The 19,764-nt window shown below is 41.5% G+C and overlaps 2 protein-coding genes across 4 annotated transcripts; one reads left to right on the top strand and one right to left on the bottom strand.

Moving 5' to 3' along the window:
- The first annotated feature begins 176 nt into the window (after positions 1–176).
- Positions 177–10,767, top strand: thoc5 (THO complex 5). Of its 2 annotated transcripts, none has more exons than XM_032577951.1 (20): positions 177–250; positions 528–629; positions 1,476–1,619; positions 2,198–2,311; positions 2,688–2,785; positions 3,911–4,057; positions 4,166–4,280; positions 4,377–4,509; positions 4,613–4,690; positions 4,809–4,852; positions 5,998–6,097; positions 6,818–6,926; positions 8,137–8,238; positions 8,340–8,436; positions 8,517–8,628; positions 8,709–8,812; positions 8,894–8,981; positions 9,065–9,180; positions 9,524–9,714; positions 9,822–10,767. In XM_032577951.1, exons 2-20 carry the CDS (start codon positions 534–536, stop codon positions 9,883–9,885), a joined length of 2,052 nt encoding a protein of 683 aa, XP_032433842.1. In that variant the 5' UTR covers positions 177–250; positions 528–533; the 3' UTR covers positions 9,886–10,767. The 2 variants fall into 2 exon arrangements, with proteins under 2 accessions (XP_032433842.1, XP_032433844.1); XM_032577953.1 differs by having other exon boundaries at positions 221–250; positions 532–629.
- A 1,843-nt stretch (positions 10,768–12,610) lies between these two features.
- LOC116729430 (neurofilament medium polypeptide) lies at positions 12,611–16,688 on the bottom strand. Of its 2 annotated transcripts, XM_032577950.1 has the most exons (5): positions 15,861–16,680; positions 14,759–14,958; positions 14,540–14,664; positions 13,496–14,445; positions 12,611–13,447 (listed from the first exon to the last, which is right to left on the bottom strand). In XM_032577950.1, exons 1-5 carry the CDS (start codon positions 16,612–16,614, stop codon positions 13,254–13,256), a joined length of 2,223 nt encoding a protein of 740 aa, XP_032433841.1. In that variant the 5' UTR covers positions 16,615–16,680; the 3' UTR covers positions 12,611–13,253. The 2 variants fall into 2 exon arrangements, with proteins under 2 accessions (XP_032433841.1, XP_032433840.1); XM_032577949.1 differs by having other exon boundaries at positions 12,611–14,445; positions 15,861–16,688.
- Between the last annotated feature and the right edge of the window lie 3,076 nt (positions 16,689–19,764).

The following is a 19,764-nucleotide window of genomic DNA, read 5'->3' on the forward strand; positions in this document are numbered from 1 at the left end:
AGAAAGGTAGAATAACTTAATTCCCCCGATGAGTCTTACAAATTTCCAGTAATGCTCATTTGGAAAAGTTTAATGTTTTCTTTCCATATAATTTATTGTAATACAACTGACATGACAAAACAGTTTCGACACTGAAAGAGGTAATCCTGGTAACCACATCATAACAGTAGGTGGCAGTCTTATTTCTGCTTATTCTGTTTTGGTTGATTATTGGCTAATCCAGGCTTCCGTCGATATAAGGCGCTTTGTGGTAAGACATTATAGCTCTTTTTGTTGCCGAATTATCATTAAACTATTACGGTGCCATTTTTTCAAACAAATTGATGCGTGATTATTTTTGAAACACAATAATAGACATATCCTATTCATTACAGTCGTCAGGAAAGACGACTATTAGCGGCTGAACTTGTTAGCAGCTAAGCTATCACAGGCTATGTGGCTAGCATTAGCATACTTCTAACATGTTGCTAAACTGAGGTTTCATGTCGTTTCTTTTATCCGGTTTATGCACCCATATTTACACGTAGATAGCCATGTCGACCGATGCCTTAAAGAAGAGAAAGTCGAAGGTTCTCCGCGGTGAAGGAGGGACCCCAGAGACGAAGCGAGGCCGGGGGGAGGTGGACCAGGTAAGCACACAACCAGAGAACCGACGCTCTGCAGACAGTGTGTCTTCATCTGATTTCATAACCATTTTTAATAAAATGAGAATATTAACGGATACAAAGTTTTGTGTTTTAAATTAACATGAAAAACCCTTTAACATTTTCTATAAAATATAACAAAAACTAACTTCTGGATAGGAATAATTTGTTACACCTCTATATTTAGTCCCACGTAAAATGTCAAAAACTAGTTTTAGTAATTTCTTAATCGGTGCAAATGATTCGAACACGTTTTCTCCGCATTTTGGTGCAGGTTTGCCCTCTTTAAGCTTAGGATATTTGGTTCTGAAGTGTTAATGAACACAATGGTAAGAGCTGTCTGAGGCCTTCAGATTGTAGCGGGGATGTGGAAAGGCTGAGAAGAAGAATCTGAAATCAGCCTACAAGTGGAGGACATTCAAAACAACTGTCAGCACAAGCTTGACATCCATTAAGCGCAGAGATGCTGCAAATCAGAGGCTCATCATCACACCACCCACCCTGAATTCTTGTAAATATTAGAGTCTTCTGGAGGAAAATATGAGGCCTAATTCTATAAAATGAGGCCTAATGGAAAACAATTAAAGCTGAAGCAGAGCTGCACCTTTATTATGTATGTGTGATTTTGTGCCCTTGCTTTATTCATTTTATCTGCTCATACACACATTGCTGCACGCGTGTGTAACCATAACCAATTATGACCAAAAAATTTTGTTTTTGATTTAGATTAATTGAAACCTTTTAACATTGATAACACAATGAGAGCAACACGGAAGAGGTGACCCATAAATACAGGTGGATTCTTAACTTTTTAATTATTGTTTCGCTCAGGACGTTCGTGTCTATAATGAGGAGGGGGAGCTGGACGGCAGGGACCCCGAGCAGGACTACCTTCAGTACAAAGAATCCTGTGAGAGTCTGGCTACAGTCATGAGTGAGATCCAGGAGCTGAAAGCCAATGGTGCCAAAGAGGGGGTAAAACAATCAATTCATCATAAATATAGTTTCCCATCGTTCTTAATGGAGAGTACCTTAATTCAATTCAGTGTAGTGTGTTTTGTTTTCTTCACAATTCTTTATGGGGTTAATTATTTTGCTTTTGCCATTCAGTAAAAAAAAAGTACTGCTTATACATAAACGCCACCTATATACAGAATATATATTCAGAAGAAAGTGATACTGGAGTTTTAAGTAAGAATTTGTTAAAAAACAGACAAAAAAGGAGAAAAGACATTACGCCAAAATTAAGCATAATGGTTGCCATGAAAATTATCCAATAAACTGACAAGAAAGGGAACTGTCAGGTCAGCATAAGTGAATGAAGAAATCTTTTTTTTTTCATCACACACAGTTATACACATTGATCAGTGACTAACTACTTGCTACATTTAAAACATGTCTCTTAAAATTGATAATATTTCTTCAAAGGAATCAATAATTAAGAAGATGCTGCAGATATTTAGCTTCTCAGCTTCCACCCCTCTTGTATCTGCAGTGTGTGCAGTAAGAGGACCTTAAATATCTATATATCTAACTTGTGTGTTTCTCCTCAGAGTGCTGAGGTGGAGCTGAGACGCATGCAGGGCTGCATCCACTTCATGAACCTGAAAAAACTCAACCGTTTGGCTCACATGCGTCTAAAAAGAGGGCGAGACCAAACCCATGAGGTAATTCTCCCACACAATGGAGTTAATGACAGACAAAATAAGTTGAGTTGTACTATTCTATGTTTTCTCAAAAAATGCTGATGCGAGTTCCCTTTGTGCTGATCACTGAAGGAGTGTTGAACTAAGCACTTTTGTCCTTGCAACATCTAACTGCAGTAGAGGCTACAGTCTGCAGAAACCGTTTGAGTGCGCTTGTGTTAGATTGTAAATGTTCACTGTAGATCGTATTTATGCTCATTAATCTTTGATACCACATAAACCTGGCTCTCAGTTTTGGCGTATTGTCAGGTATAAATGTATTTGTGTTTATTTTGCGTCCGTCAGGTGATTCTTCTGGTGGAAAAACCTCACCAGCGATTTATGTTTCTGTCCTCAGGCAAAGCAAAAGGTCGATGTGCTTCATCTTCAGCTGCAGAACCTCCTCTATGAGGTTATGCATCTTCAGAAGGAGATCAGCAAGTGTCTCGAATTCAAGTTAGTGTGAATTACTCTTTGTTAGATGAAACATTTACAGTTTTATTGAGACAATGTACGTCACTGACGTTGCACCAGTTTACCTTGGCATAAAGGACTGGAAGACGGTGCCGTGCAAAAATATTTATTTTGTCATGTTACAACCTCAGAGTTTGATGTATTTTATGTGATAACCCAACAGAAAGTAGTGCATTATTGAAGATAGATGATGTATTAAATTTTATTTCTATTGAAATCCTGAAGTGCGGTGTGCATTTGTCTTCAGCCCCCTTTGCTCTGCTACACCTAAATAAAATCAAGTGCAACCAGATCTGGTCACATAGTTTATAGAGACCACATGTGTGTAAGTTAAACTCTGTTCTGTAAAGGCTTCAGAGAACATTAGGCAGTAAACATCTTCATTAAAATGGTGGCATCATCATGCTGTGGGGATTATTTTCCTCAGCAGAGACAGGAAAGCTGGTCAGAATTAATGGTAAGATGGCTGGACAACACAAAGCCAGAGAAACGAAGGAACGGTTTAGATAAAAATGTTTTAATGTGTTGGAATGGCATAGTCAAAGCCCAAACCCAGTTAAGAATCTGTGGCAACATTTAAAAATGCAAGTACAAAGATGCTCTACATTCAAACCAGCTGAGTTTGGTGTGTTTTGCAAAAAAATAATGGATAATCGTTTAATTATCTGAGTGTTTATTCTGGTTGCAGCTGCAATAAGAAGGAAATGTGGTTCTACAAAGTCATCAGGGAGCCACTGACCACAAATCCATGCCACACTTTTCAGACTTTTCTTTGTAAAATATTTTCAAAACCATATTTTCTTTTCTTGCCACTTCACAAATACATACTATCTTATATTGGTCCGTCATATTAAAGTCCAATAAAATACATTGAAGATTATGGTTTAATGAAGTTCAATAGATTTTAATACTTTTACACAGAAATGTGTATGAGACGTCGTTACTGTAAGCTTTTACGTATTAAAATTAAACTTTAAAAACTTTGACCAAGCGACTCAAAAAATACATACGAACAGCACAATCCAGTTGCACTTAAAGCAATCCTCAAATGTTTCACATTTTCAGATTTATATTTTGTCACATTGATTAGCATCTTTCCTGCTTCAGATCCAAGCATGAAGAAATTGACCTGGTGAGCGAAGAGGAGTTCTTCCAGGATGCTCCGCCGGAGATTTCCAGGCCCAGCCTGACCAAAAATGACCCCCACCAACTGACACTGGCAAGACTGGACTGGGAGCTGGAACAGAGGAAGAGGTGAAAAACTGGAAGCAGAGTCGTCCAGAGTTGGAATAACTTGGTGTTGCTTTTATTAACTCTTGGAGAGATGAAAGAAGTTGTTAAGCGTTAGTTTTTGGAATCCAGGTTGGCGGAGAAATACGAGGAGTCACAATCCACAAAGGAGAAAATTCAGAAGACCATAGAGGTAAAGAAGGAGCATCTGATAAGCCTTCAGCCCGGACTGAATGCCATCATGCAGGCAAGTTAAAAAAAGTTATAACAGAAAACTGCTGTTATTCTGTTTTTGTTGAAATTCTAAGCTAGAGAATTTCCTCCTCATGCTCTGTCTCCACAGGCGTCTCTCCCGGTGCAGGAGTATCTGTCCATGCCGTTCGAAAAGACCCAGAAGCAGGCAGAGATTGCCCGTCACCTTCCTCCTCCGCTCTACGTGCTGTTTGTTCAAGCAAATGCTTACGGCCAAGCCTGTGGTGAGTCAAGACAGAATATACCACAAATAAAGAAGAAATCTGAGTTTGACAGCTCACCATGCAGTTTCAGTTTGATAACTGATTTATTTTTTTCATATTTCAGACAAGAACCTGAGTGTGTCAATCTGTGGTGACGTGGATGAGGCCAGGGCCCTTTCCAAGCCTCCTGATGATTCTCAAGGTACATGGAGCGCCATATTGATGCCACTGGAGGCTGTCCACATTAAAAACTCAGCTTCTGTACATTTAGTTGGATTTTAACATGTCTGTTCTTCAAAATGTGACATTGTTGTTTCCAGATGATGAGAGTGATTCAGATGCAGAAGAGGAGCAGGAGAAAACGGTGAGTTTCAGGCCAGGATGCACACCCGCACTTGCGCGCACGCACACACACGGACACACACACACGCTCAGAGGTTAGTGAGTTCAGTTGTTTTATAAATATACCCGTCTCTGGGTTGGACACAGAAACCCTTGCCTGAAGTTTTGCTTTCTACACACTGTGGTCGGGTGGCTCAGAGAGTGGCAGCGATCGATCGATGTCTACATCCGGAGGCGAGTGGGGGATTCTGGGAAATATTTACCCAGATCGGAGAGGTGACTGTAACCTGAGTCCGTCTGGGACATGCACTCTCAGCAGCATAGAAAAGCTGGATTTTAGCATCTAAATGGATGAAGGTTTAGTTGTGACTTAAAGATATGATTTATGAAGTGAAGGTTGTGACACAGTTTAAAAAACTAGCAATTAGAGTATTTTTTCCAGGTATAACAATGTTTGAAAGAGAAGGTGAAAAATATGTATTTCCTGAGTTTATTTCCTAAAAATTGCAGCCATCCATCTGCTCATTTTTCATCTGTCTGCGCATTGGTTTTTCTGTTCATCTATCCATTAGTTTGTTTGTTCATATATCCGTCTGTCCATTGATTTGGCCGGCATTCATCCTTCATCCATCTGTCTGTCTGTCCATCCGTCTGTCAGACGAAGCAGTAAAAAGGCCTGCATTGAAAATCAACCAGCTCCAGTCCTCAACATCCACTGTTCTGTATATCTGCCCCTAGTCCAACACAGGGCTCATTTGTCTGAATTACCCAGTCATCAGATTCTACTGGAGCCTTTTAGTGAGCAACTTAATTGCTTCATGTATGTTGAGCCAGGAAAACATGAATGACTGGACTCGGCCACGCCTGCTCTGTTATTGTGCCCCAAAACTCCCTTTTTTTGTCTTTCTCAATCTTTTATCATCAATTAATTCCTTATCTTTTTTATTTTACCTTTTAATAATCTTCAAAGGTATATAGTTAAACTTTTATGTCATAACGTAGTGCTCTCTACAACCTCTAATTTAACAAAAGGAAAATGTTTCTTTCCATTTCTCCCCAATCTTTTCAGCTATTTGGTTCTCTTAACTGCATCTCATAAACATCATGAAACATCTTCTGCCTTTTATGTTTTCTGATGTTATGTCTTGGTGGCTGTGTGTTTGACAGAAGAGAAGGAGGCCGACCACAGGTGGACAGCTGGATGACAAAAGACGAGAGATGCTAAAAAGACACCCTCTGTCTCTCAGCTTGGACCTTCAGTGTAAAGGTAAAGGTTTTCTCCATTTCTTCTTTTTACACACCATCCATCCTAATAGTTACAGTTTTTTTCTCATGCACACTTTGTAATCTGACCGCATATTTGCTGTGCTGCAATGTAACTCTATATTATGGTTGTATGAGGGAGAAATCGTGAGTGGCTCTGGTGTGGCATGACACCGCTTGACCCTAGTGTTCCCTCTGCTGGCAACAAAGGGAACATGGTGACAAGTTATGGGGGAGATCTGCATTGCAGGCGTAACTCTACCTAATGGGGGAGGGGAGGGGAGGAAGCGGAGGGAGGTAGATACTTGCAGCATCGTAGGTCTGCAGCACCTACAGCATCTTGTAAGCATTTTCTCTCTGCTTTGTTTCTACCCCAGTCTCCCTTCATGACCACCCCTCCACCCCCTCACTCTGCTGCCAGCAGCCTTTTTAGTGCAGGAAAAGCAAAAAGAGAGCAGTGTGAGTGATTGACGGCGTGTCACTGAGTTCAGCGTTACTGCAGAGACAGGATGTAAAAAGATGACCATCAGCATAGTGTGTGCTCCCCAGGTGCGGCTGGCTGCCACACTGACCACGCCCTATTGTTGCTCTCTAACACCCTGCAGTGTGAAGTAAACCCACGAGGGCTATCACTGGGAGGATTAATGAAGGAAGGATGAGAGCATGTTAAGACAGCAGTGAATTGTCTTTTCAGGATGATTTATTTCCCTCATTATCCCTACAGATGGCAGCACTCTGCATCTTTACTTCTTCTACCTGATGAATCTGAATATTCTGACTGTGAAGACAAGAGTCTCTACCTCCACAGACCTCAACGCGGCCATCAGCGCTGGGTGTGTATAAACTCAACTCTGTGTTAGGGTTCCTATTCAATCTGGAAAACTCTCGAATGTTTTTACCTAGACCCTTAGTCCGGTGAAAGAAAATGGTGTGGGAAAAATATGTTTCCCCACAATGATATAGTTAAACCTGTTTTTAATAAGTGATATCCCTCAGTCTGTCCTTTCATCAGTTGTTGGTCTATTCATCTTTTCATCTGTTTGCCCCTTATAAATCAGATTGTCCATCCAACTAGCTGTACTGAATAATTTATTCTATTGATCATTTACTTTGTGATAATGTTGAATTCTTTCTCTCCCATTGAACAAATTATGTCACACTTTTTAAAAGAATCCATATAATATATATAATAACTGCTATTAAAGTAGGGCTGAAAACAAACAAACACTGAAAACAGATTAAGAGTAGTAATGAGATACAGTTACTGTTAATCAAATTAATTTCTATTTAAAAAGGCTTCAGCTAAACAAAAAAGAGGATGCAAAGAAAAACTAATATGCTAAGCTAATTCTATGCAACTATTAGTAAAGCTTAAAGGAGAAGTGTTTATTAATGAGAAGTTGAATATTTTACATATCAATTATAATTATCATATTAATTTACATACAAATTTCATCAAATGTGTATTTGTCAGTGGAGTTTAAAGAAGTTTTTAAAGGGTTAGTATCTACTTTCCAGGCACCTGGTGCCATTTTGTATTACAATCAACAATGTTACCTTCAGTTGTTATAAAAGTGATGTATATATCAAATGTGGCGTAAGAGACATTTTACTTAGTAATTTGACACATTGAAATTGGGCCCTGTCTCTTTAAATACCTCCTGCCCTTTCTGACACTTTGCTTTCACCATCACCACATCAACGTTTGTCCGTTGCACCATTTACAGCCATCTTAGGAGTGTTGGCCTGAGAGAGAAGTAGTTCGTATGATGAGCTCAGCATACATACAGTTCCGCCAGGTTTTTTCTTATTGCTGCTGCTGCTAGTCTGAAGGAGCGGAGAACTCTTATCCCCATGGAGGAGCTGTGTGGAAAAGGACAATTCTTTCCACCCTGATTGTTTGTATTTCTTCTTTAAAAAGAGGCTTAAAAGGACTGAGAAGTCTGAAAATTCAAGTCTGATAAAGTGTTGGATTTAGAAAGCTCATAGAAACCCTGCCTTTAAGAACCTAAAGATGCTGTAACAGTGTTTTCTTTTCTCCAGAGAGCTTCTTAAATCGGAAACGCTCCTGAGCTGTCTCTACACCAGTGACCAAGGAAGAGAAACTCCCAATCCAGCCAATCACTACCAGTTTGACAAAGTCGGGTAAGAACATCGAGCAGATGAGGAGAATAAAAAACGAGCTCTTGATTACAATGTTACATGTCAGTATATTCAAGAAGGTTTAACATGTAATTCTACTTTAGGATTGTTTCCTTTGCTGACTATGTGGATGAGCTGGGATATCCCTACATGTGGGTCCAGAATCTGGGAGGACTTCATTTCCCCACTGAATCATCAGAGGTGTGTGTTGACATCCTGTGGTGCCTCAGGAAAGCGAAGCTGCAGCTGTTAAATGCCAGTGTATGTCTGTGTGTTTCCAGGGTGTTCTGGTGGGCAGTTCTCTGAGCGCCAGCCACATGGAGACCACCATGAAGCTGCTGAGGGGGCGAGTCCTGTCCCGCTTGGCTCTGCACAAACAGTTTGCTTCTTTAGGTGACTCACTTGGCAACTTATGTTAAATAATCCTAATAGTGGATCGCTGTGCAAGAGGTTGACTGTGTTTGTGGCTGCAGAACACAACATCATTCCGATCTCCGCCGAGTGTCAGCACCTGTTTCCTGCCAAGATCATCTCCCGTCTGGCTCGGTGGACCACCATCACTCAGCAGGAGTACTTGGTAAATTCAAGAAGAAACCATTTCAACATTTTCATTACAAGTTCACAGTGTTGCTCATGCTCAGCGTAATCTCATTTGAAGGAACTGGCCTATACTCATCATGTAACTGAAGCTGGACTGGCCAGGGAGTCAGACCTGTACTTTATGACAGTTGTCGAAAGAGGAACAGGTAAGTCCAGTCACTGACACCATAGATGGAGTCATTTGTTGTGAAGCTATCAAAAAAACACGTTATGGCTGCTTTTCCTTTAGCGCGTCTTCACGCCGCTGTGGTCCTGAGTCCCCGCTACCCAGAGATCTCTCCTCTGTTCTCTCTGTCCCTCAACTGGAAGGGAGAGTGCAGCGGGCGCAGTGATGACAACCTAAGAGTACGGACATTTCAGCTTAATATATCCTCAAATTCTGTTCTCAGTTTACTGTTTAGTCCTGTAATACAATAAGTGCCTTGCAAAAGTATTTATGCTCATTTAACCTTTTACCATTCGGCCCTGTCGGCAAGCCAAACACAAAGTAGTGCATAATATGAAGTGGATGAAAAAGAGGATTTTCAGATACTTGTACCGTTAAATATCCGTCCATACTCAGCTTTTTGTCTTCTAGCTTTGGACATCTAGAGACTGAAATTGATCTTTGCTTGATTTTAAGGGATGTGAATACTTTTGCAAGATTTTATGTAATGTTTTATCGTCTAAATGTCTTTTACATTTTTAGGCCATGGAGAGTGAAGTGAATGTGTTCAAAAACGAGCTACAGGGCCCAAAGCCTGGGCATCAGCTTCTGACCAATCAGATCGCACGCCTGTGCGTCTGCTTGGACGTGTATTTGGAGACAGAAGTGCAAGATGACAGTGTGGAGGGACCTCGAGAGTTCCCACGAGAAAAGATGTGTCTGCGTACTGTCAGGTATCCAATTTTGTCAGAAATGATAGATTTTTAATTGTATGCTAAATAAATTTACCTTTAACATCCTCTTTCTTTCTCTCTCTCTCTTTTTTTTTTTCTAAATTCAGGGGTCCAAACCGCCTGAAGCCATTCAAGTACAACCACCCTCAGGGCTTCTTCAGTCACCGTTAGACCTGCGTCTATATTTGTCCTTCTGAAATTGTGTTTGTACCTCTTAACACAAAGTCCCGTTTTAAAGATTTTGAAAATAAAACATCTCCTTGTTGTCATCTTTAATGGTCATAGATCTGGTTTGTCTATGACTAGCAGGCTCTGTTTCACACATTGTTTTCCATTTAATCTCTTGAATGTCCTCTGTTCTCCAACCTTTGTCTTTCCTGCTCTATTTTTAGCTATGTGAGAGCAGGCCGATTATTATTCCACTGTGGTTCAGTGGAGGGGTAAGCTGAGTCATTTCCACAGGGACAAATGCACACACAATGCAACATTTTGCATTTTGTGTGCAGGTAACCTTTGACCACTCTTTCATTGTCTAGGCTTTCCTAGTGGCAGGGCGGCTTGGTATTAAGAATTTTGCTGAGATGCATTTCATTTTTTCGATCAAACAAAGGTGGGAGGTTCTTTGTAATTTTGGGAAGAGGAGATTTTTAAAAATTTCTTATGAGCCCTCTGGTGAAGATGATCATTGCTGACTGACCTCAGTTTGATGATTTTCACTCATCAAATGTAAACAGTTCTGCAGAAAGCTTAATTAAACCTCACCCTGCATAGAATTAAAACAAGTGTTTTGAAGAGAAAATGTATAGACAGCAGAGTGACATCCTAGAGACAGCAGTGAGATATTAATTTGACAGTACAAGTACAGAGATGTGGAGAATATGAGACAGCACTTGTACTGGTGCTGTGTCTTGCAAAAGTATTCAAACATCTCAACCTTTATTTCAAGATGTTTGTATTTTTTTAAAAGATTTTGCGTAATAGCTGAGCACAAATTGGTGTGTAATTTTGAAGTGGAAGTAATGTGTTTTTTTACAAATAAAAATCTGGAAAGTGTGGCCTGCATTTCTTTACAACCTTTCTGAAGAAATATCTTGCAGAACCATCTTACCCTGCAATTACAACTGCTTTGCTTTTCTCTCCATGGCTTAAGACCATTCTTTGCAAAAATACTTAAAGCTTAGCTTTTTTGGTTTTTTTACAATGCAAAGATATCAAAATAATATGTTTAAATAACTGAATTGTAATGTTCTCAGGATAGCAGAATTTTTGTATAGGTTAACTGTGGTTATCCCATATTAGTGTACAAAAGAGAGCTGTAGGGAGGGAGGTTTATTTAAATAGCTCCACTCATGCACTAGCAGGACATCAAATGAAAAACAAAACAAAAAATAAACATTTACTAAATATGTCAAACATTTAAAAGCTTTGCGTGAAGTAAAACAAAAATGCTCATTTAAAAACAAATCCAGTCTTGAAACTCAAGCTTCAATAATTAATGATTGTGCAAACAGTTAATCAGATTCTTTGAAAAACTGCTGTAAGCGAAATTGTTTTTACTCCTGATTTGAAGGAGCTGACAGTTTCTGTACAGCTCAGGTTTTCAGGGATTTTATATATATATTTATTAGTTTTTCAGAATATAACATACATAAATCATACATGAGTGTATGAAGCATATATATATACATATACACATATTTGCGGAGGCTTACATACACATGCATGTATGAAACAAAATCCTGTATGAAAGCTGGTTTTCAGGGATTTTAGTTCTGCTTGAAATACTGAATTAGCTAATGATAGCTAATTTAGTAGCACATTTCATATGATCAGTCAAAATTTAATTAGATTCTAAATCGACACCAAAGTTTCATGTTTGTCCTGTATTTTTTATCCTCACTGAGTCAAGTTCTAGGTACTAAAAATGGTTTTCTGCCATAAGCTGGAGGGCACTCTGACTCATCCACTCCTTGGTATTACACCTATTGGGAGGTTAGAGGGTTCAACAAATGATGGCATAATGCCAGTGAGGATCCAGTCCTATATCAGTGATCAGGAATCTATTTTTAGTATACGTGGAGTTTGCATCAAAAACATGCTGCTGTGGTGGGAGGGGCTGGAGGCAGAATAGCTGCAGGAGGAGGAATTACTTTACTCTGCTTCTAATTTGGTGCTCTGCAGCTTTAGTGAAGTATTGTTTGCAATGAGGACAAACCTGCCGGAGTACGCATCCTCAGAGTCAGCAAAAAGTGTGTCCAGTGTGTTGTCTAGTGTTGTCTGTACACCTAATTAAAACTACACAAGCATGTTTTCTTGCTTGATGTGTCAATTTTGCAATTTTTCACATCTGACAGTTTGAATAAGGGAAACCACACCCTGTTTCTCAGCAGTTGCACGCTCTGTAGCACCAATGCTGGGAATTTCCTAGAAAGATAATTGTCTCATATTCAATTGATGTAGTCAGAAATAACCAATTGCATCTGTCCCTATTGATTGAACAAGCGGGTTCTGAAAATGAACAGCCTCTGCTGCTGTTTTTACATGTTTATCCCCTCACCTTGGTAATAAGGAATCAATAGCACTAATTTGGCTCATAAAGGCGTTGCTGTTACTTAGACTGAAGTTGCTCCGTGAAGACAAGACTACTGATTTATACATGAGTGTGATCCTCTGCATGTAAGGCAGGGTGCAGTGGCTGCTGAGGACGGGCACAGCTCCCCCTCTCTTTAGCCGCAATGCAGTGCAGTAACTCCCGGCATTTACCTTTCTGTGGTCTCACACCTTGTATGAGAGCTTCTGACACTTCATTAATCTCTACCAAGAGTTCTTACGCTGCACATTTCTGCAGGACTGTAATATTAAAAAGGAAAAAGAGACAAAATGATGCCACACAGACTTTTTATGATTTTTTTTTCCATTTTTTATTTACTGTTTCATTTTGCATATTCTCAGCAGTTTATACATAGCACAGTCATCATTGTCTTAGCATTTGCAGACTGGAAGAGTGAGACGCCATCGTTCACCTGTCTGGAGAAGCAGCATTATTGGTGCACAACGAGCAAAACTCAAGTCTTCCTTAAATTATTCATCTGTAAATAGAATATAGAGATTTCTACCTCCCTTAATAAACATATTTATATATATTCAATATTGCTCACAATCATTAGCTTGACATAGTTTTGATATCTCTGCCCTTGAAGGCTCGTGAGGGCCCTGCCGGCCCCGTCAGGATTCAGTTTAAATGCACTTGATGTCCGTTAAGGGCGGTTGTCACATTCACATAAGGAGTTTAGAGCATTCTGCATTCACTACAGTCATACAGTCAGAAGCTTTGGAGGGTGGGGGGGTGTAGTGGCCATACTTGGGGAGCGGTGGGGTTGTTTGCTACAGAAATCAATATTGCTTACATACTGTTACCTGCCTGAACAGCTGGGTGCGCCCAGCTCCTTCCTCCTGCTCTGCACCCTTCTCCTCCTTCCTTCCTACTCTGTTCTTTGGCATCTCCTTCTCCTCCACAGGTAAAAATGCAGCTATAAGTCTCACTTCTTGGCCTTCTCCTCCTTGGTTTCCTTTGACTCAGTGCTAGAGGACTTTTCAGCTTTTTCTGCCTTCGCTCCTTTACTCTCCTCTTTACTCTTCTCGTCTGGCTTCTTCTCCTCCTTTTTGCTCTCGGTTTTCTCTGTTTCTACCTTGGCTGCGGGTTTTTCTTCAGGCTTTTTTTCCTCTTTCTTGCTTTCAGTTTTCTCTGGTTTTTCTTCAGGCTTCTTCTCCTCCTTCTTACTTTCGGTTTTCTCAGACTTTGCCTCAGGCTCTGGTTTCTCCGGTTTGGGAGCAGGGGGCTTCTCCTCTTTAGCAGGAGGAATGCTCTCTTTGGGCTCAGGTTTTGGAGCAGGTTTGTCCTCAGCGGGCTTGCTGGGAGTCTCAGGTTTCGAAGTTTCCTCCTTTGCCTTCTCGTCCTTCTTTGCAGCAGATTTGTCCACCTTCTCTGGCTCTTTTTCCTTGGGTTCCTGCTTCTTCTCCTCCTTCACAGGCGGCTCTTTCTCTTTCTGCTCCTCTTTGGCTGGCTGAGACTTCTCTTTCTTCTCCTCCTGTGGGGTGTCTTTGGCAGCAGCGGGCTTAGCGCTCTCCTTTTCTGGAGATTTTGGTTCGGGGGTCTTGGGTGCTGGAGATTTGGATTCGGGGGATTTACTAGGAGGGGATTTTGACTCGTCTCCTGCAGGAGACTTGGCAGGGGATTTGGGCTCAGGGGATTTGGGCTCAGGGGATTTGGCTGCTGGTGATTTGGATTCTGGAGATTTTGGAGGTGATTTAGATTCTGGTGATTTCACAGCAGGAGATTTAGCTTTCTCTTCTTCACCTTCTTCCTCTTTCTCTTCTTTCTCCTCCTCCTTTTCTTCCTCTTCCTCCTCCTTCTGCTCCTCTTCCTTTCCCTCTTCCTCCTTCTCATCTGCTTCTTCACCTTCTTCATCCTCTTTGGTTTCCTCGTCTTCCTTTTCCGCTTCCTCTTCCTCTTCTTCTTCTTTCTTTTCCTCCTCTGCCTCCTCCTCCTCTTCATCCTCTGCCTCTTCTGTCACCTCTGTCACCTGTGTCTCATCCGTCTGTTCCTCCACGATCACAGTGTCTGAGATCTCCTCGCTTTTTACTTTGACGTGGGCTGAGATCCTGCTCTCCAGGTAGGTGTACGGGCTGCCACCTGACACAAAGCGATTCTCCTCTCCCTCCAGCAGCTTCCTGTTTCAAAACCACAGATGGTAAAAATATTGAAAACCTTTGGTAGGAGTGTCTAAATAGTAAAAAAGACGTGTGCACTTTGACCCTAGCAAACCTGTATGCAGCGATCTCAATATCCAAAGCCATCTTCACATTCAGGAGTTCCTGATAGTCCCTCAGCTGACTCGCCATCTCCCATTTGGTTGTTTTCAACTCGTTGTCAAGCTGATTGATGGTCTCCTGCGAAATGAAAACACAGAAATCTTAAGATCAGTGGTCACACTGAACATATGAGGAGATTATGTGAGTGGGGAACAAAGTGCCTATCTGGTACCTGAAGTGAGTTGATGTCATCCTGGTGTCTGTCTTCACTCTCCATCCGCTGCCTCTCCAGCGACTCCTTGGCTCCTCGGAGGGTCTCCAGCTCGATGGTGCGGCCCTGGAGCTGGCGGCGGTACTCTGCGATCTCCTCCTGGGAGCCACGGATCGCGTCCTGGTTGGACCTGGCAGCGTCGGACAGGCGCTCCATGCGCACTGCAGGTGTACAAAATTAAAAGAAAAATTAAACATTCAGAAGCCACGTTTCTGTGTTAGTTTCACAGCACCGATTTATATACATGTCAGATTAGATTTGTCATCCTGAGACTTTTTGGCAGTCCCTTCCTTCACCGCTGGGAGCGTGAGTAACCTTGACACTGCCCACCTGTCATTCAGTCTGACTCAGCTTCCTCCCCTTCAGGAATGACGCTCTGCTGCAGTAGGCTGGACTCAGAGGTCATTTAGTTTGCTCTTTTTACTCACTCAGAGCAGCATGGAAATAGGCTGCACAAGTTTTATGGCACCATTGTTGGATTTGCAGCACAATAAAGGCTTAAAGGTCAGAGGAACTGTGACTGTACTATTTTTTTTTTTTTTTACAAAAGATAATGAGCCATTTGATTATTGCATGTAGGTACAAGTACGTAAATTTAGAAGAAGACGCACTGATCGAGGCGTTAATTTGTCCTGCTGTCTCAGCAAGGAACTGTGTCCTTGAAGAGGAGTTTTATTTTTTGCATCCATTACCATAAAAAATGCACTGCATGCAAGGGCAGCAAGCCAGAGTGCAAATGAGTCTCCTCTCTGTGTGCCATCTCACGCAGCGCTGTCCTGTCTTTCTGCGAAAATTATCATTATGCGGCGTCGACGCAGCCACCAACTGCGGTGCATGTAATTGAAATCCGAATTGTATGCCAAAGTATATTTTTCTAATATTTTTTTTTCTCTTGTAAAAGTTTGCAACCAGATAATCAATGCGTATTAATAGATACGGTGTTGGTTATGTGAAAATTAATCTCTACAGCTTTTATATGACATGCAGAGAAACGGCTTCAGCACCATGGACAGAGGGACTTCGCAGCTTTTGCTCTGAAACTTGTCCCTTTGGCCAGCCTCACCTTTGAACCACTCCTCTGCGTGCACTGCGCTCTTTGACGCGTGGCTGTCCAATTGTGAGCGGATCTCTCGCAGCGCGCTGGTAACGTCCGCCTTGAGCGTGTCCCTCAGGTCGAAGCTCACCTGCGCGCCCTGAATCTGCGCCAGCAGCTCCGCCACCTCCTCCTCGTGGTTCTTCTTGAGGAAAGCCGCCTCCTCCTCCAGAGCGCGGAGCTTCTTGTCCAGCTCCAACCGCGCCAAGCGGCACTCCTCCACATACTTTTTCATGGCGCGGGCGGCAGCCTCCAGCTCCTCGCGGCTGCGCGCCTCGTCCTCCAGCCTGACCCGCAGGTGCTGGATGTCTTCCTCCAGGTGTTCGTGCTCCAGGGCGGAGCGGGTCTTCTCCCCGGTCAGCTGCTGCAGGAGCCCCCTGAGGTCGTTCAGCTCTCTCTCGTAGTGCTCCCCTACGGAGATGCGCCCCGCCTGGCTCTGCCGCAGCGCCGCCGCCTCTGCCTCCAGGTTGCGGTTGTGCATCTCCAGGTTGCGCACCTTGTCGATGTATCCGGCGAAGCGGTCGTTGAGAGCCTGCAGGATCTCCTTCTCGCTCCTCCGCGTCATGTCGCCGTTGAAGGTCTCCAGGCTTTCGATGGAGGTCGGCTGGCTGTAGGTGAGGCGGCGGCGCTGCTGGGAGTGGAAGCCGCTGGAAGACACGGATGCGGGCCGAGCCTTGCGGTACGAGCTCGGGCCCATGAAGTGGTGGTCCACTGTGAAACTCATGTTGGCCAGGCCGGTGGAGAACTGACTGCAAAGGAGGGAGAGCGCTGCGCTTTTATAGGAGGGAGGGAAAAGTCGCTAGTCAGCACAAGGGCACTGTATTTTTAAAGAGACATCTTTTCCTCTCCCCCCACCCTCAAAAAGAAAAGAAAATCTACCGGCTGCCCAGAAATAACTCCGTTCGCACTGAGCAGCTGAGATGCTGAAACTACAAACCTCAATATTAACTTTATATCATGCAACACGCATCTTAGAAATCCCCTCGTCTACTTTTTAAAAAATATATATATTTCTTTCTTTATTCAAAAAAGCAACACAGTTTAAAACATGCAACCATGTCGCATTTCAATCCAACACTAATATTTATAAACAGCTCAGATTAGTTTTCATCTTTTATTTTTGAAGATGTAAAACCATGGTAAGGGTGAACTGAGGGGGTTTCAGTGTGTTCTGCTGATGCTTTTTATTGTTTGCTGCTGCAGTGAGTTTGCAGATCAGCCCTCCTGGGGATCACCTCAGCTGCTGGGCCACTGACAACATTCACACTTGCAGCGTCTGGCAAAAGTATTCACATCCCTCGAACCTTTTCCTGTTTTGTCAAGTTGACACAAGCTTGACTTTATGTCATCAGGATTTATATGGTAGAGCAATACAAGGTTCATATGTGTAAAATAGAGAATAAAGAAGGAAAATGAAACATGATTTTTAATACTCTTCTTTGCCCCTCTTCAGTGTTCAACTCCTATTCCCCGCCAGCTTTATCATTTTTGTCTTTTTCACTGTGCATCTTGTGTCCTACTTTTTCTGCTCTCAGAAGGCAACCAGATAAGTTATTATGTAATTTAAAATCTGCCATATTTGCAAGCAGGAATAGTTTCATTTCAGTCAAGTGATTAAATCAAAATGTGTTATATGGTCCACGCCAGATGGTTGGCTTTTATTTTTGTTGACTCATCCCTCCGGCATCCCTGTTCTGGAAATGTCAGAATAGAAAATAAGGCGAAAAATCTAACCATGCAAAATATTCGCATCCCTTCAACTCAAATGTTGTCATAACCGCAGACATCTTTGGTTTTTATTGGGATTTTAGGTGACACAACAACACAATTAGCACATTGCTGTGAAGATGGAGAAAAATCATTCATTGTTTACAACAGAAATTTGAATAGTTGCATAATGTGTTATGTTAAGTCAACACTTCTTTTGCCACAATCCCAGATGTAATTCTTTGGGAATATTTCTCTATTTCTATGAATATTCATTTTCAAATCACCTTCAACAAGATTTTGTTCTGGACCTTTGGACTCTTCTAACACATGAAGATACTTGGATTTAAATCATCCTGTTGGACCTCTGCATTTTTAGGGTTGTTGAATGTGAACCTCTACTGGCTCAAGTGTTTTGCAGCCTCCAACAGATTGTCCTGTATTTAGCTTAATGGATTTTACCAACAATTTAAAAAAATTTTTTGCTAACATGTACACTTTCTTCAGCATAATGCTCCCGCTCCCACCACAGTGTTTGATGTTGATCAATGGGTATGCTGTGCTCAAGGGGATTTTAGTTTTTTCACACACAGTGTTTTGCAGGAAGGTAAAAATTTAATATTTTGGTCCCGTCTGACCTGAGCGTCACATGTTTGCGGCAAGTTCTACTTAAGTTGTGACAAACTGCAGGAATTTGACCTTCTTGTGACTTTCTTTTTTCCACTCTTCCATAAAAATCAGACTAATGGAGAGCATGACTAATAGTCATGCTGTCTGGAGATTCTATCACCTGAGCTGTGGATCTCTAGAGCTCCTGCCTCTTGGCCGCTTCTCTGATTGATGCTCTACCTGACTGTTCTTTCAGTTTAGGTGTATGTTGGTAGCTCTGGAAATTATTTACTGTCCCTGATTTAAACTTTGCCAAAGCATTTCCCCTTGGTCTTTATGATGCTATTTGTTCATTAATCTTCTATAAGAAACCTCTGAAATCTTACAGACTTCAGCTGAAGAACAGCTTTACTTAATGAGATAACTTCTGAAGGCAGTTGGATGCACTGAATTTGATTTGGTTGTATCAGAGTAAAGGGGAGCAAATGCAGATGGATGCAACACTTTTTAAAAATTATTATTTGCAAAAAATAAATAAATAAATAAAACTCGGACCACAACGCCGACGGGAACTTGGGATGAAAACAGATAAACATAGAATACATAGATCTTGTACCAGGACATAAAGAACAGACGGTTATAATCCTGGTGTATTTCAGTTTTGGCTTTCATCTGTGTTTGCATTTTGATTATTTTCTTGTTTATTTATTTAAGCTGGGCTCTTACCTTAGCAGTTCATTCTTTCATATTTATTTTCTTTGTTTGTTCTTAGTTTCCTTTGTGCATTCTTGAGTTTATAAACCTTTTCTTTAAACTGTTGTATATGTCCTCGTCCTTCCAGTTTATAGCCTCCTTCCCTCAGCCGACCTGGTTGCTCCCTGTTTTTTTTTTCACACCTGCAGTTCAGACAAGCAGGGAAACTGATGGAGGAACTGAATATGCTTTTTCTGTACTTCTTCTTCAGCACAGAAGAAGCTGAACAAAAACTGTAAAGGAACTATGAACCGGGGGGAAAGACTAACACAGAACTGAGAGTAATGAATTCAACATCACAGAGAACAAAACACACACCTTTCTAATGATCACACAGACATAAATCGAATATAACAAGACCTGAAGAACACAAATGAAAACTAAACCCCAAACACTAAATGATCATAACAATGAAGCACTATACAGTGTGTTGGCCTATCACATTAAATCCTCTAAAGATACCCGCGACAAAATATGAAGGTGTTTAAATACTAGAGCAAATCATTTTCCCGACATACAAGCAAGGGCTGCATTTCAAGCATTTCAAGCTTCAAACAAAAATACCTTCGTATGAGCTAATGATCAATTCTATATTTCTGCATGTCTCTGTCTGGTTTTAGATGATACAAATCACCACATAATGCACTATATTCTGCAGCATCTTTACAGTGTATGTTTCAGGGTGTGAATTCAGCTACAATGACAAAGCATTATCCCAAAAAGTGAGCTGCTGATGTGAAGAGCTCTCTGCTCTGAGAATAGAGCTCACCCAGAAGAGCATGTACAGCACCTATTGATTAACTGA

The sequence above is a fragment of the Xiphophorus hellerii genome, chromosome 12 (assembly GCF_003331165.1).
Source record: "Xiphophorus hellerii strain 12219 chromosome 12, Xiphophorus_hellerii-4.1, whole genome shotgun sequence".
NCBI classification, from domain to species: Eukaryota; Metazoa; Chordata; class Actinopteri; order Cyprinodontiformes; family Poeciliidae; genus Xiphophorus; species Xiphophorus hellerii.